The 16,521-nt window shown below is 42.2% G+C and overlaps 1 protein-coding gene across 6 annotated transcripts in view; it reads left to right on the top strand.

Moving 5' to 3' along the window:
* STOX2 (storkhead box 2) overlaps positions 1 to 16,521 on the top strand; it is a 337,214-nt gene that overhangs the window by 312,810 nt on the left and 7,883 nt on the right. For 5 of the 6 annotated variants that reach the window (XM_043970549.1, XM_043970550.1, XM_043970547.1 and 2 more), the window contains one exon: positions 1,400 to 3,647. In XM_043970549.1, coding sequence (XP_043826484.1) covers positions 1,400 to 3,647 — 2,248 coding nt within the window. Of the gene's footprint in view, positions 1 to 1,399; positions 3,652 to 16,521 lie in introns of those variants that run through there. The other variant, XM_043970551.1, reaches the window with a different exon arrangement.

Raw genomic sequence — 16,521 nt, forward strand, 5'->3', positions numbered from 1 at the left:
CGTGACTGTGTGTATTTGTTTATAAGGGTTTCACTTTTCTTTATCTTATTGTTTAGCAGGGGGAGGGAAGCATGAGGAGAAGACGAAAATCAGAAAAAATAATAAGATCAATTCTAGGGGAGAAGAAATGTGCAAAGGGTTTAACAGGTCAAGAATGTTTTGGGGAGAGGACATCCTAGATGCAGGCTACAAAATGAATAAAGATGCAGAGATTAGAAAGCCAGGTAGTATTCAGAAAATTACAAGTAATCTTACTGGCCTAGACTACAGAATATATGAAACAGATTTTAAAAAGAAATAAGACAGGAAAGATGGATAGAAAAAAATGAGGCACCATTGAAGGTCTTTGAGCAAGGAAATGATATGGTCAGAGCCTTCCATCAGGATTTTTTTTTTTTGCAGGGCAGTGAAGGTTAAGTGACTTGCCCAGGGTCACACAGCTAGTAAGTGTCAAGAGTTTGAGGCTGCATTTGAACTCAGGTCCTTCTGAATCCAGGGCCAGTGCTTTATCCACTATGCCACCTAACTGCCCCTTCTATTCAAGTTTGATACTACTTCCCTAGGTTTTCTTACCAAATTCATGTGTGTGTGTGTCTGTGTGTGTGTGTGTGTGTGTCTGTGTGTCTGTGTGTGTGGCAGTTGGGGTTAAGTGACTTGCCCAGGGTCACACAGCTAGTAAGTGTCAAGTGTCTGAGCCTGGGTTTGAACTCGGGTCCCCCTAAATCCAGGGCCACTGCTTTATCCACTGGACCACCTAGCTGTCCCCTTACCAAATTCTTAAAGATGGTGATAATGATAGAAGCAATATGGTATAGCCAGAAAGAACAGGGTGCCAAAAAAAAAAAGAAAAAGAAAGAACAGGGGACCAAGAATTGGGAAAAGTGAATCCAGTAGTGATGAGAGTGTATGGAACAAGATGGTCCCTAAGGCCCTTCTTCAGATCAAACACTCTGTATTTTGGGGTGTGTGTGTGTGTGTGTGTGTAAATTATATCTTTAAAACCTAGAACCATACTTTCACCACTAATACATTGTGCAAATAGTCCATTAAGTTTTCTTTCACTGGAAAAATGCTCCAATTGCCTCCTGATAGGTAAATATTGGTATCATAATCACAATGTCACCTGTTTCTTATTTGGCATTTTGTGATTATTGTTGTTATGGATACCTATAGCATTTTAAACTATTATTAGCATGCTTAGCAGTCACTTTTGAACTATTTTTTCAGCCTGTTCCTCTTCAGTTGGTAAGTAGAGGTTTCTCCTTAACATATGTCCTCTATTTTAGCAAAGCACACTTGTGAGGAGGGAGGGATGGATGGATGGCAGTAGAAAAAAGACTATTCGGAAAGGGCCAAGGGCGGCGAGTCATTTCTCATCTGTGTATTGCTTCGATTTCAGGTGTTCCAACTCCTAGCCAAGAAATCCTCCGGCACACGCTGAGCATGCTGGTTCGCGAGAGGAAAATCTACCCCACTCCGGATGGCTATTTTATTGTGACCCCACAGACTTATTTTATTACTCCTTCCCTCATAAGATCTAATAGTAAATGGTATCACTTGGATGAGAGGATCCCTGATAGGACTCAGTGTACCTCTCCACAGCCAGGAACCATCACACCCTCCACCTCGGGCTGTGTCAGGGACAGAACATTACCCAAAAACCACTGCGACTCTTGCCATTGTTGTAGAGAGGACATGCACAGCATGCATGCATCTACGCTGCAGAGGAAAGCTGCCAAGGACTGCCCCCCTTCGCTATGCCAATTGCCACCCACTGAAAAAAGTAAAAGTACTGTAAATTTTTCTTATAAGACAGAAACGCTTTCAAAACCTAAAGACAGTGAAAAACAGTCCAAAAAATTTGGGCTGAAGTTGTTTAGGCTAAGTTTTAAGAAAGACAAGACAAAACAACTAACTAACTTTTCCGCACAGTTCCCCCCAGAGGAGTGGCCTCTGAGAGACGAGGAGACACCCACTACCATCCCCAGAGAGGTAGAAATGGAGATTATCAGGCGCATTAACCCAGATCTGACCGTAGAGAACGTCATGAGGCACACTGCCCTAATGAAGAAACTCGATGAGGAAAAGGCTCAGAGGAGCAAAACCGGGTCATCCGCCCACCACAGCGGGAGGAGCAAGAAGAGCAGGAACCATCGCAAGACCCACGGGAAAGCTCGCTCCCACAGCAAGACGCGGGGCTCCAAAGGAGGGGACCCCTCCGACGGTTCTCATCTTGATATCACGGCAGACCGAGACTACGACCTGAACGACCCTCTGACCCGGTCGCCGCGGGAAGGCTGCTTCATCGTTGAACACAAAGGGGATCATTTCATCACGCACAGTCACCCTAACATGATTGAGCCTCATTTTCCCATGACGCCTGAATGGGATGTGTCTGGCGAACTGGCCAAGAGGAGGACTGAGATGCCTTTTCCTGAGCCTTCCCGGGGAAGTTCTCACTCGAAAGTTCATAGAAGTCACAGTCATACCCAGGATCGAAGGTCCCGGAATGAAAGGTCCAATAAAGCCAAGGAGAGATCCAGGTCCATGGATAATTCCAAAGGCCCTCTTGGTGCTGTTTCTTTAGGGACAACTGAGGACATCGCTGAAGCTTGTAGCCAAGACGACCCGACGCTTAGCCAGTCTTATACTGACGACAGTACTTTAAGGCCGACACAGACTGTCAGTCACCAAAGGGCTCACATTTCATCCACAAACTATAAAGAGGTGTGTATACCTGAAGTCGTCAGCGGCAGCATTGACCCCCCCAATTCTTGTAGCCTTTCGGAACAGAGCAAACCTCCAGAGAGTCTGCCATCTTATAATGAACTCAATGCTTGTCCAACCAAAGCTTCCATGGATGACTATTTTCAATGCAACACCTCCAGCGAGACGGTCCTCACTGCTCCATCGCCTTTGGGAAAGAACAAAGACGATCCTGACACTCTGACCCTAACTGACGGGATGAAAAAACTCTCTTCTTCTGAGAGGCAGCCCCAGCACCCCATCAGAGAAGCTGTGGTCCACAAAGAGGAGTCGCCCAAAGGGCCAGGGGGAGGCTTGGCGGCGATTTCTGGCCCGGTCGCGGACCCTGTGGCCAATGGACGACTGATCCCCCACCACGGCGCAGAGTCGATCAGCCTGGATAAGATATTCAGCAAAGACACGCTCTTCAAACCGCTGCACAGTGCCCTGTCCATGAACAATTACCACAAGCCGACCGTGTCCCTCCTGAAAGCTCACCCACAGTCATCTCCAGATGCCTTGCCAGGCCGCTGCGAGATCCTGGAGCAGTCCCTGGCGGCCTCCGTCTCCCAAGCGGTGCCCCTTTCCCAACGACAGCAGGAAGCTGGTGGGAACCAGGAAACTTCCTTTGACTACTACAACGTCTCAGATGATGATGACTCGGAGGAAGGCGCACACAAGAACGCGGAGGAAGAGAAGAATCGGGACGACGTGGGGACCATGCAGTGGCTGCTAGAGCGGGAAAAAGAAAGAGACCTGCAGAGAAAGTTCGAGAAGAACCTCACTCTACTTGCCCCGAAGGAGACTGACAACAGCAACAGCCAGAGAGCAACACATTCTGCCCGTCTGGACAGCATGGACAGCAGCAGTATCACCGTGGACAGTGGATTTAATTCACCACGGTAAGAAATATGCGTGTTGGGGTGGGCAGGGGTGTGTGTATGTGTGTGTTTCTAGATACACACTTACCTTTCGATAATTTGGCCACTGGCAATCAGTAAGCATTTACCAAAGCACCTACTGTGGGTCAGGGCGCTGTGTTAAACACTGGGGATGTAAAGAGAGGTACAAGACCCACTACCCTCAAAGACCGCAAAGGTCTGATATCAATGATGCTTTTCTGGGATCACTTCTTTGAATGAGGATCAGGCGTTGTGCCACTCGTTTGTTAACAAACTGTTTCTGACTTCTTTTTCAGGAATTGAAAAAAACAATGTTTCTGCAGCTGTAGAGATCACCAATCTGGACTGGTGGGTTGGCTCCTTCCCTCAGACCAAGGCTTGTCTACGATGACCTAATCTAGAACGTTTTAGCAGAAAGTTTCTGACTTCAGGGGCGTACTTTCTGATGAAGCGTTCCCAATGTTCAGAAAGCCAGGGCTAATTCCCACCCCAACCCACACACACCCCTGCCCCGCAAAGGTAGAGGCATACAAACCAGGTAGATGGGCATCTCTTTTTGGATGAACAAACTAGCTGCTGCTGCTACACTCCCTCTCCACCATGCTGTCTTCTACCACCCACATGCCTTCTCTGTTACTCTCCCTTCTGCAACTTTGCCAGAAATCACCGTGGGAAGAGGGACTTTCCTTCTTTCCTTCCTTCTTAAGAAGCCTCTTTAAGTGATTTATAAAAACAGATCCTCCCCCCCCCTTTTTTTTGGAGGGAGGTTGACAGTGCACAAAGGGCAAGGCATGGGAATTTTTTGTAAAGCACTTTGCAAACCTTAAAAGAACTATATAAGTGGCAGATATTTGTCCCAGCCAGTGATTTAATATGACATACAGCACTCCAGGTGAGGAAATGTCTTCTATTGATGCAGATCTACAGCCGTTTTGCAAATGATACAAGGCTTATGAAATGAGTGGTTGCCAGCTTTGGTCTTTCTTAAATAAAATGTTCTTTGGGACAGCTAGGTGGCGCAGTGGATGAAGCACCCGTCCAGGATTCAAATCCAGCCTCAGACACTTGACATTTACTAGCTGTGTGACCCTGGGCAAGTCACTTAACCCTTATTGCCACCTCCCCCCCAGAAAAATAAATAAAATAAAATGTTCCCTAGCATGTAAACGCCTGAGATAAGGAAGTCTTGGAAAGAATGTCCCACAGTACAGAGAGTTAAGTTGCTTGCCCAGTCATTAAGCCATTATATGTCAGAGTTGAGACCTGAACCCAACTCTTCTTAAATTGGAGGCCTCCATATTTCATTACCTCTGACTGTTGTAATTAAGTTGTACTTGCTGTTGCTTTAGAGCTGATAATCCCAAACTATTTCTACATGGTGTTCCAAAAGTCTTGGCTTAATGAAAGCTTTAAACTGCACCAAGACTTTTGGGACCTCCTCTATTTCTCTATAGAACAGTTCCTCCCTCTTCAGGAAAGCTGAAAGCATTTTCCAGTATAACTCCTCTTCCAGTTTCTATAGGGCTTTAAGGTTTACAAAGTGCTTTTCCTTACCACATCCTGGTGAGACGCGGGTAATGAAGCAGGTTTACTTCTTTTATGCCCATTTCTAGAATGAAGAAATCAAGGCTGAAAGAGGTCAAGTGATTTTCCCTGAGGCTGCGTAGCTAGCAAACTTGGGAGCCAGAATTTAAACCCAGATCTCAATGCCTTTTCTATCCCAAATGATCTACTAAACCCACCTCTCGCCAGTCAAGAAGATGCTGAAAGACCACATCTGTAGCAGTATAAGAGTTTAGCGATAGGACAAGACAACCACAGAAGAGCTTTTCAGCCAATTCTTTGTACTCAAAGAGTCCAGGTGACCCTAGGGTTCTTATTTTCATTCCACTTTCTGATCCGGATTGGTGACTCTTAGATGCAGAAATACTGTTGGGAGGTCAACCCATTTCTTGAGCTTATTTCCAGCTCTCTTGGAGGTTGAAGTCAAATCCCTATTTCTTGATCTCTCCTGATAACTTACCATTTTGACTATTACCTGCTTAGGGCCCTATATGGCATGGTTTATTTTTAGAACAGAACTAAGCAATAATTCTAATTTTGTTTTGAGACTCTCATTCCATCCTTTTAAAATGCCTTGGCAGCCTCAGAGTGTCACAAAACCGGGTTTGGGAAATCACAGATTTACATTGTCTAGTTTTAGGCCTTTTTAAAAATCAGTTTCAGCAGCCAATTCATTTTCTAGGAAACTCTTTTTTGTTGTTGTTAGTTAAATTTTTCCCCTAATGTAATGCTGATTTTTTTCACCTGCTTCTCTTCTGTCTCTTTTTCTATTTTCCTTTCCTAATCTGCTCTTCTTTTGAATTCTGGTAGCGGTGTGTCCCAGAGAAATTAAACCTTTAATCCTCAGCTAAACTTGAAAACAGTCCCTTGGAAAGAAGTTCCTGACTGTTCACCTGAAGCCTTTCTGTTGTGTGGTATCTTAATCTCCAGGTTTTTTTTTCCTTTTCCTCTACCTCTTTTTCACAAAACCATTTCCAATGCTACTCACAAGGTACTTTCCCAGCATCCCTGGCTCCTATGAAGAGAAAGCTAGTGGGGTGTGGTCTTAAAGACACTGGCACTAGGGAGCAATTGAGGGTCTTTTACACATGTAATTCATCTCACATTTCCTCATGTCATACATGGCTAGGGACCTTTGATTGTGGGTAAAGAAGTAAGAACAGTGGAATCATTGTTTCCAACAATATTACTCATCTTACTATTAGTATGGAATATACATTTGGGTTTTAGATTGAGGGGGGAGAGGGAGGGAATGGGTTTGCTTTTCTTAAGAAAAATACAGCTGTGCTTAAAAGTTAATATTTTTATATGTAATAGAAATTAAGGAATTTGCTCTTTTTTACATAAGTAGCTGGCATTTGTATAGCACTTTCAACTTTACAAAACACTTGACAATGTGATCTCATAAGGTATTGTGCCCCTTATTATTATAATATTATTATTGTCCCCATTTTGCAGATGGGAAACTGAAGCCAAGAGGGCAAGTAACTTGCTCACACAGGTCTGACGTTTCTGAGGCGGGGTTTGAACTTGGGTCTGGCTTACTCTAATGAACAGGAGTAAATCTCCCATGTCTCCTTGCTGCCTCCATTATTATTTTCTTGGATTTGCTCTATAAAAATTAGTTCTTAAATCTCCTTTTAATAATGCAGTTGAAGAGCTACTGCCACCTTATTGAACTTCCTCACTTTAATAATTTAGGGTCTTTGAACCTTAATGTTGTGTTAAATGACTTTTGGCATAATGAAACGATTTATTCCTTTGTTTTCATCTGCAGTTTGACAAAGTGGAAAGGGCATTGGCTCTGGAGTCAGAGAACATTCCTCTGATGTGAACATTGTGACCTTTGGGAGGTCCCTTGATCCCCATCAGCCTCAATTTGCTCACTTGTAAAATGGAGGGGTTGAACTAGATGTCGTCTGATCTAGGATTCATTGATCTTTTAGTCAAGCAGTATTAAATTGCAGAGGCATCTGTTGTCTTCTGCAGTAACCTAAGTGAACCATGGAAGTGTATTGTCCCATAGAAAATGAGGATGCTGCATTATTAAAGAGAGGATTAAAGAGAACAGTTCTCTTTAATATTCTCAGTCTCTTGTCTTCTCTTGAAAGTCTTGTCTCCTTCTGCCTCCACCAGGTCTAGCCAAGGTGGGTTTTTTAAAATTATTCCTTGTTGTTTAGTCGGAATTTCAGTGATGTCCAACTCTTAGTGACTCCATTTTGGGTTTTCTTGGCAAAGATCCTCAAGTGGTTTGCCATTTCTTTCTCCAGCTCATTTTACAGGTGGGGAAACTGAAGCAAATAGGGTTAAGTGACTTGCCCAGGGTCACACAGCTAATTAAATGTCTGAGACCAGGTTTGAACTCGGAAAAGGAATCTGTGTGAGGCCAAATTCACATCTACATCCTGATAATGCATGGGAGGAGGGTGTCAGTGAAGGATGATGTCTGATACTAATGTGCTAGATACAAAGACAAAACAAAAATAGCCCAAGCCCTCAAGACCTTACATTCTATTAGAAATGACAAATACTTTAAGACAATAACACAGATGCTCTAAACTGAGGCAAGAAAAATTACTGATAGCTGATAACTGCAGCTTAAATACAGGGCCTGGGACTGGACTAGTGATCTCATGGCTGTACTGAGAACTTGCAGGTGAGTACCATCCCTTTGCCAAGGCAGGTTGACACATTATCTGCAACTTATAGCATCAGAAAGGTGCTTAGAACACTGAGAGGTGGTTTGACTTTCTCCAGGGTCACACTTTCCATCAGTATCCGAGGTTAGGTTGGAACCCAGGTCCTTCTGGCTCCAAGGCTAGCTCTCTGTCCACTGTACCATGTCATCTCTCATAACTACAATCCTGAAAGACATAAATCACAAAAGTTGTCAATGCTGTACTCTGCAAAACGCAAGCATAGCTAAGGTATTTAACATGCTGCAAACACAGTTAGTTCAATGAAGTGTGAATGTTTGCTAGCATTGTGAGCAAAGCCACATGGACCAGGTTCTTCTGCCCTAGAGACCTTTGGAATGATCAGGGTTGTATTTGACAGATAATATAGAAACAGAAACTCTAATTGGAGAAGTGTTCTTAGGGTTTGTGTTTCTGCTTTGTCACAGTTTCTTTTCATGATTTCTTGCTCAGAGCAATCATTTTGATGATTACAAACAGTATTAATACATGAAGTGGTTCTACCTAGCAGGAAAGATGAGGGAATGCTCCAATACCTCAATCTGTTTTCATAAAAAAAAAACCTCAGTATAGAATGAAGAAATATTAGTTGTATACACAACCTATTATTCAGCCCCCAGATGGAATGTTTTTTTTTTTAAACTTAGCATCCTGATCCCAGTCAATCTTGATGGTTCGCTACCCTATGTCACTCATTGCCTAAACCACAGGGCAATGAATTGGCCATGGCAACCTAAAAGACTAGTATGGTACATGGGAAAGGATATTAAATTTGACATCAGAAGAAGTTGGTCAGTTGGTCAATAAACAGTGGATAGAGCACTGAGCCTGGAGTCAAGAAAACCTGAGTTCAAATATGGCCTCATACTCTTCAGGGTCAAGACTCAGTTTCTTTGCTTATAAAATGGAAATTGCATTTAACATTGCAGGGTTGTTCTGAGGATCAAATGGGAGTATTTGTAAAGTACTTAGCACAGTGCCTGGCATATAGTAAAGCACTTTAACTGCTTATTTCTACATGCACACACACATACACTCACTCACTCATTCCCCTCTATGTACCAGGCACTGGGGATACAAAGAGAAACAAAAGACAGTCCCTGCCCTCAAGAAGCTTATAATCTAATGGGAAAAGACAACCAAATGAAGCAGAAAAGGGGAGAAAGAAGGTTAAGGTGGTACCCAGTGCAGGGGCATGATGAAGTCTAGGAGTGTAGCCTCCATTCTCAACTGAGATTGGGAGAGGTCCTGGGGTAGATGATATTAAAGGTGGTGTGAATTCTAGAGCTGATGTGATCTGAGAAGTTGTTAGAGGCATGATTCATCTTTCTCCAGAAGTCCAGGAGTGCAGCCAGGTGGGAAATAATAGTACCTTTTCTAGGTTCCAGGAGGACTATCTTGGTTTGAGACCACAATAATTACCCAACTCCTGGATGGGGTCATGACGGAGAAGTTCAAAGTCAAGCCTGGTGACAAATGAAAGGTCAGATCTCATCCCTGCCCATGTGGCAAGGATGGGCAAGTCCACTAACTTCTCTGCTTATTCCAAATAATAGTCCTTTTTTAATAGCTTAGAGATCTTTAATACAGTTACATCTTAAATTAGTGTGAATAATGAATTCCATGAAGAGGTCACACTATTCAAATTTGGACCATGTATTTTCACTAGCCTGGAGCCAATTACCCATATGTTAAATAACTGTAACTTCAAATACTGCAGATTCAAACAAATGCAACCACTTTATGGAATTGGGGACTAGCTGTCATATCAAATAGAACAGTTAATTTTAATGAAAAAATAAGTCATATGAAAAAGATGATTTACAAAAGGCATCATCTTCTTTCCTACTATCCCACTTCTTGCCCCAAAAGGGGAAAGTGACTTCATTAAAGGAAAACCCCAGTAACCTACTGAGTAGTTTGCTCCTTTAAAAGAAAGAGAAACTCTGTAATGTGATATGCCCTTGTTAATGTTCTGTGAGACAAAATTAAATAGGTCCTCAAGGAGGTTATGACAGTGAAACCCTTTGAGGCTTCACATGTACAAAAACCCATTTTCTCAAAAATTAGTTCTTTTGGTTTATTCACAAAGTCCTGGTTTTTCACTTGCAAGAAACCTGGTGGTGCATTGTGATGGATCATAATGGATGCCTTTAGAGCCTCTGTTTAATTTGATGAAACAGTTTGGGGGCGATAGAACTGGCTATCTCTTATGTAGCACTCACAACTGTTCCATTAATGGTCTAAATCCATAGTAGGATCTACCATGTACTTGCCTTTTTCTCAAGCCAAATGTTTGCCTTCCTGAAGGAATGACTATCCCATGATGTAGTAAGAATAGAAAAACAGACATCTCAGAAGTGCTTATGATACTTTTCTCCAGACCCAGGAAAAGCAAATTAGAAGATGGATACACTCCAGATCCTGGGGAACAGAGGGCCCCTGTTGTCATAGTTTCTCTTGCTATGCATTTATCTTCAGAAGCGATCCGGAGCCCAGTACAGCGGGTGGCAGCCTGCCAGCATTGAGCTAGGGTGGAATTGGCATATGATATTTTGGCTATCTCATAACTCTGATTTTCGGGTTTTGTAGAACATAGTGAAGTCTCAGCCAAAAGCAAGGTCAATTCTCGCTCCAAATTCAGAGATTCTTTCCTTCTAAGTAGTACTCATTGCCGACGTCAACACTTTGAGGATCAGCAATATCTTCTGTATGATTATGGTGGCGGGGTAGGGGGCAGGGAAGGGGGTAGGGTTCCTTTCATTGACACAGAACACAGTTTGTCTCCCCCAAGTCCCCGACCTTGGTGAGTTGCTGTGGCCAAAAACATTTATCACCCTGTGGTGATAAGCTGGTGCTCCACTTACACACAGTCTTTCATGTGGCTGGTGCTTAGAGTCCTGCAAGGTGGAAGTACTGAGTCATTGGACATTCACTATGTGCCAGGAACTGTGCACTAGCCCTTAGAAATACTAACACCAAAACAAAACCTTGAGTATTAAATATATTTAATTAATATATTAAATATACTTTAATATAAACATATATTAAAATATATGTCAATAAGAGGGATCTTTAACAGGTAGAATGGAAATAAAATAATAACTAGTATTTATAGAGTACTTTTTATAAAATGCTTTAATAATATTTATAATAACATAATATTTACCTATTATTTCATTTGATCCTCACAACAACCCTGGGAGGCAGGTTTTATGATCTCCATTTTATAGTTAAGGAAACTGAGGCAGGCAGAGGTGATATTGATTTGCCCAGGATCACACATCTGGTAAGTGCCTGAGATTGGATTTGGAGAGGGCAGTCTAGAAGGAGGGAAAAGAGGGAATTAGAAGAATGGGCCCTAGTAGAGGAGTGGGCCTTGGGAAGAAGGAGGGCAACTCCTTCATCAGAGACAGGAGTAAATAGAATTTGACTTCCATTATCATAACCTTTGAGAATCCAGGGTCACAGACACCCTATGATGGGGCACTGGCTTAAGACTTCAATGGAAGGGGCAGGTAGGTGGTGCAGTGGATAAAGCAGTGGCCCTGGATTCAGAAGGACCTGAGTTCACTTCTGATCTCAGACACTTGACACTTACTAGCTGTGTGACCCTGGGCAAGTCACTTAACCCTCATTGTCCCACCACCCCCAAAAAAAGACTTCAGTGGAAAAGTGTATCTTTACATGTTGCCAAAGAGAATGTGAGGACTTCAAAGGTGACAAATGCAGGTAGTTTTCATGTTTTTAAAATGTAATGTTTAAGTGTGATCACTTTGGCCTATGAGGAGATTTTCATTCATTATTATATCCCAAGGAGGCTTATTGTTGGGGGGGCACTTTTATTGAGGTTATTGGGGGAAAAGACGACCCGATGAAAGTGATCAAATTGTCTGTTTTTGTTTAAGACCCTTTATTTGAAACTAAGGCACAAGTTAGAAAAATGGAAATTTACTATACCTCTCCATCACTTTGGGAATATTTTCTGTTTGTTAGACATTACTCTGATCACCATTTCGGAAGTCTTGTAACATTAAATGAACTGGTGTCCACAGTTCCCCTCAAACTCTATTTGTGTTACAAAATAACGTCACATGTGACATTGTTACCTGTCTCTACTCTTTTGTACGCCCCCCACCCCCTTCCTCGCACCTTCCTTTCAGAAGTTCTCTCTTCCTTAAACAAGCAGCTTAGGCCACCCTTCTGAAATGACCTTGAATAGACTATTTTATGTGTGTGGATGTTTTTCCTCATAGGATAGAAAGTAAGTACCTTGAAAGCAGGGAATGTTTTGATTTTGTCTTATCTCCACCATTTAGCATAGTGTGAGACATCTGGGAGGGGCTTAGTAAATTCTAGGCAGCTGGGACATAGTACATAAAAGGATGAACTGAGATTCAGGAAGACCTAAGTTCAGACCCTGCCTCAGTCTATTCAGCAGTAGAATGGGGATAACAACAGCACCTATCTCGTAGGGCTTTTTCGGAGAGCAAAGGAGATACTTCCATTAAGGTTAAACCCTTTGCAAGCCTTAAAGCCCTATTCAAAAGTGAGCATGTATTATTGTTGATTCACTGATTGCCACTTGGAATGGATTTTCCTATACAGATGATGCTATACTATATAGTAGTTAGTTTTCCAGGCCTAATCTACCTTATCTAACCTACAACATACCTTGGGTATAAATCTTATATAATAAAGAGTACCCGATCACCTTGGGAACTAATATTTCTATGGGGAGAGCACTCAGAGTTCGGATGTGGGATTGCAGGATTATGTCTCCACTTTTGTAGTGTCAGAAGCAAAAGATTTTGAGTGACTCAAATGTCCTTTCTATTCTGGGAGAATGGGGGTCTGTGCAGATGAGTAGGAAGTGAGACTGGAAGCTCTAGAGAGGAGGGGCTGAGCCTGGCTCCAGTCCTGAGGGGAGGGGCAAGGATTGGAGGTGTAAAGTTTTCCTTCACCTTCCTCTGCTGCTAAAGACAGAGTTAAGGAAAACCCATGTTCAAATCCTGCATCGAATACTTGCTAACTATTTGACCCTGGAAAAGTCATTTAACCTCTGTTTGCCTCAGTTTTCTCGGCTGTAAAATGGGGTTGTGGTGAGGCTCAAATGACATTTCTAAAGTGCTTGGCACCAAGCTCGGCATATGGTAGGTACTTGATAAATGCTCGTTTCATTCTTCCCTGAATGGGATTCATAGTACTGAAATATCATCTTCTGTGACTTTTTTTTCCTTTTTTCTTTTTCTTTTTTTTTTCTGTGACTTTCTAATCTTCCTTGCTTGGTTTCTGGAAAAGTTAGCAGCAGAGACAGGATGGTGGCAGTGAATAACAAGCGTTCTCTAATTGAAAGAATAGGCTTTTTCTTCCTTCCTTTTCTTCTTTTTCCTGTTACCTTGCCGAGGACGTGGTAAAAACATTAGGGATTGGCAGGGACAGAAGCTCTCCCTCTCCCTATTTCCCCCTAATAGCAATAGCATATGTTTATGTACATATTACCTCATTTTGTTCCTCAAAACACATTCATTGAGATAGATGTAGGGCAACTATTTAAAAAAAAATCAATCCTTAGTTACAGATGAAGAAATTGAAGTTAAACATGAGGTTAAATTATTTACTTAATTTTATACGAGGAGGCAGAGATTGGGGCTTAAACCCAAGTCTTCTGATGTTAAGGCCAGTGTGTTTTCCACTCCAGCATGTTGCTTCTTCCCTTCTCCCCCCCCCCCCGCCCCGCCCCATCCTGTTAGCTGTCTGCCCTTAAGTGCAAACTCTAGGGGATAGAGAAGTGGGTTCCATTGGTTCTTTGGGAGAGTGTGGAAGGGGGGGGGTCTCCTGTGGCCAGTCTTTGAGTCAGCCATACAGAACATACAGAAGGCAATTAGAGGAATATATTTGAGACCATTCTACCTGTTTAGAATGATCATTTAGGCTTCATTAAATTTATCAGCCTCAGTAAAAGCATATCACAAAGCTCCGACCTACCCCTCCATTTTCCTTCTAGAGCAGGACTCCCTCCTCCCTCCTTCCTTCTTTTTTTTTGTGGGGCAATGAGGGTTAAGTGACTTTCCCAGCGTCACACAGCTAGTAAGTGTCAAGTGTCTGAAGTCAAACTTGAACTCAGGGTCCTCCTGAATCCAGGGCTGGTGCTTTAACCACTGTGCCACCTAGCTGCCCCTAGAACAGGGCTTCTTAGACTTGGAGTTTATGAACTTGATTTTGTTTTTGAAAAAGAAAAGTTTGATAACTATTTCATTGTAATTGATTTCTTTAATCATAATAATGATAATGATAGATAATAATAGCTAGCATTTTTATAATGCATTACCACAGCACAAGCACCCTAGCAGTAGTATTATCTCCTTTTTACAGATGAAGAAACAGAGACAAGTAGAGGTTAAGTGACTTGACCAGGTATCTGAGGCTGAAATTGAATTCAAGTCTGCCTGAATACAGGCATTATGTTCTCTCTACTATATAACCTAGATACCTTAAAAAAGTAATCTTATTCATTTTATTTTATGCATTTAAAAACCTTATTTTGAGAAGGGATACAGAGCCTCAGGGGGCAGATCTAAGATGGCAGAGGACAGGGAGAAAAGGGATCCATACAGATTTCATCAGACTGAAGGGTCCTTGATGCGAAAATGGTTAAGAATATTTGAGTCCCAATTGCCCTATAGAAAACTTAATTAGTAAACTCATTTTTTTTCAGCAGTTTATGAGCATTCTGTAGTGACCAGCACACCAGATTATGAGTCAAGAGAGTAACGGCTAGTCCTGGCTGTGTCCCTAATTTTCTGTTAGTCCGTGAGCACCTCACTTCTTTCCCTACATCTCATTTTCTTTATCTGTAGATTAGGGAATTCTCTGGACTAAATGATTTCCTTTAATACCAACATCTATCTCTGAAATGCTAACATTTTCTTATTTCAGCCGCTCAAAAGTAGTAATGGGTAAGGAAAAAGAACAAAGAACTGCAAACAAAGGAGAGAGGAAAAGTACCCGGGTGTCTCATATTTAGCATTTATTCAGCAAGCATTTACTAAATGTTTACTGTGTGCAAAGAAACCCTGTGCTTTAAACACTGTCTAATAATAACAGAAACCAGCATTTCAGTTGATGTCTCCATTTCATAAAGCCTTCTTTAGAGAAGGGTTTTTCCTTTCTGTGATCCTTACCAGGATGGTACTGGAGCCAGCTCAACCCCCCCCCCCATTTGTGAGAGCTGATTGTTAAATTTTCAGTGTTAGCATTTACACCTCAGAAATTGGCAAATACTACAGATGAAACTTAGAAGTGTGTCGTGTGCCTTTTTATCTTTGGAGAGCTGATTGTTCAACATATCAGCATACCCCTATCCTTATCCTTTCATGTGGTGACTGATGTGACAGAAAGGGGGTTAGATAATGGGCGGAATGGACACATGGTCCATAGGCTTTGAATATGCTACTACTTTCTCCATTGGGGAAAGTGGAGTCTGGGCATTTCTTTTGGGAAGGAGAGAAACATCAAGTTTTGCTGTAAGGTAGGAATACTTAACCTGGGGTTCAGAAACCCCAAAGGGGTCCATTGATGGATTTTAGGGGGTTCACAAATTCAGATGGCAAAAATCTTTATTTTCAATAACTTATAACTGAAATTCAGCATTTAAAAAATTATTCAAAAACAGTATTCTGAGAAGGGATCTGAGAAAGGCTAAGAATCTTTGGAAGGCTATTTTGCCAGTGTAGAATAAGTATATGATTTTAAGGCCTGCCTTCAGGTTATGAGCAGTAAAAAAAATAAAAAGACTTTGGCTTCTCTCTTTAGATTGTATTAATGTTTGGAAAGACCTTCTGCATTTAGATCAAGTAGTGTTTGTTTCCTATGTGGAGTGTATTGCAAGCTTCTTTCATCTGATGTTGTCCCTTCATTCTTTTTTTTTTGGGGGGGGGGGTGAGGCAATTGGGGTTAAGTGACTTTCCTAGGGTCACACAACTAGTAAGTGTTAAGTGTCTGAGGTCAGATTTGAACTCAGGTCCTCCTGACTCCAGGGTCGATGCTCTATCCACTGTGCCACCTAGCTGCCCCGTCCCTTCATTCTTTACAGAAAGATTCCAGGAACATTGGATTGTAAGGAAACAGTGTGAGAAGGATCTTACCCAGGGAATTCCAGACAGCTGAGGGTCCTTAGATAGATGTGAGCCAAGGTTACACAAAACTCTTGTGTGGTCGGGAGCCATGGGGCGGCAGGGAACAATGTCGGTAGAGGGTTTGAGCACAGAATTCACAGATGGAAGTGACATTTTAACCACAACATCAGTTTTATTAGATATATTTTATGTACTATCTCATGTCAGGGATGAGGGTGGAGCTTGGAAGCTTTTTCCCACATGTTCCATCCACCCAATAGGTCCAAAGAATATGTTAGTTTTTTCCTTGCTTTTCACATCAGCAAATAGTAAATCTATCTGCATGATGGGGTGGAGACCCTCTTAAACTTACTGTTCTTCAAGGCTTGAAACAACAGGAACCCATTGAGCAATGTTGCCCTCGCACTAAACCAAATGGGTTTTGTTTTTCTGGTGATGTCCCAACAAATCCTCACTAATTGTCTTAGCCCTCTTAGA

Source organism: Dromiciops gliroides, chromosome 6, assembly GCF_019393635.1.
Source record: "Dromiciops gliroides isolate mDroGli1 chromosome 6, mDroGli1.pri, whole genome shotgun sequence".
Lineage (NCBI taxonomy): Eukaryota > Metazoa > Chordata > Mammalia > Microbiotheria > Microbiotheriidae > Dromiciops > Dromiciops gliroides.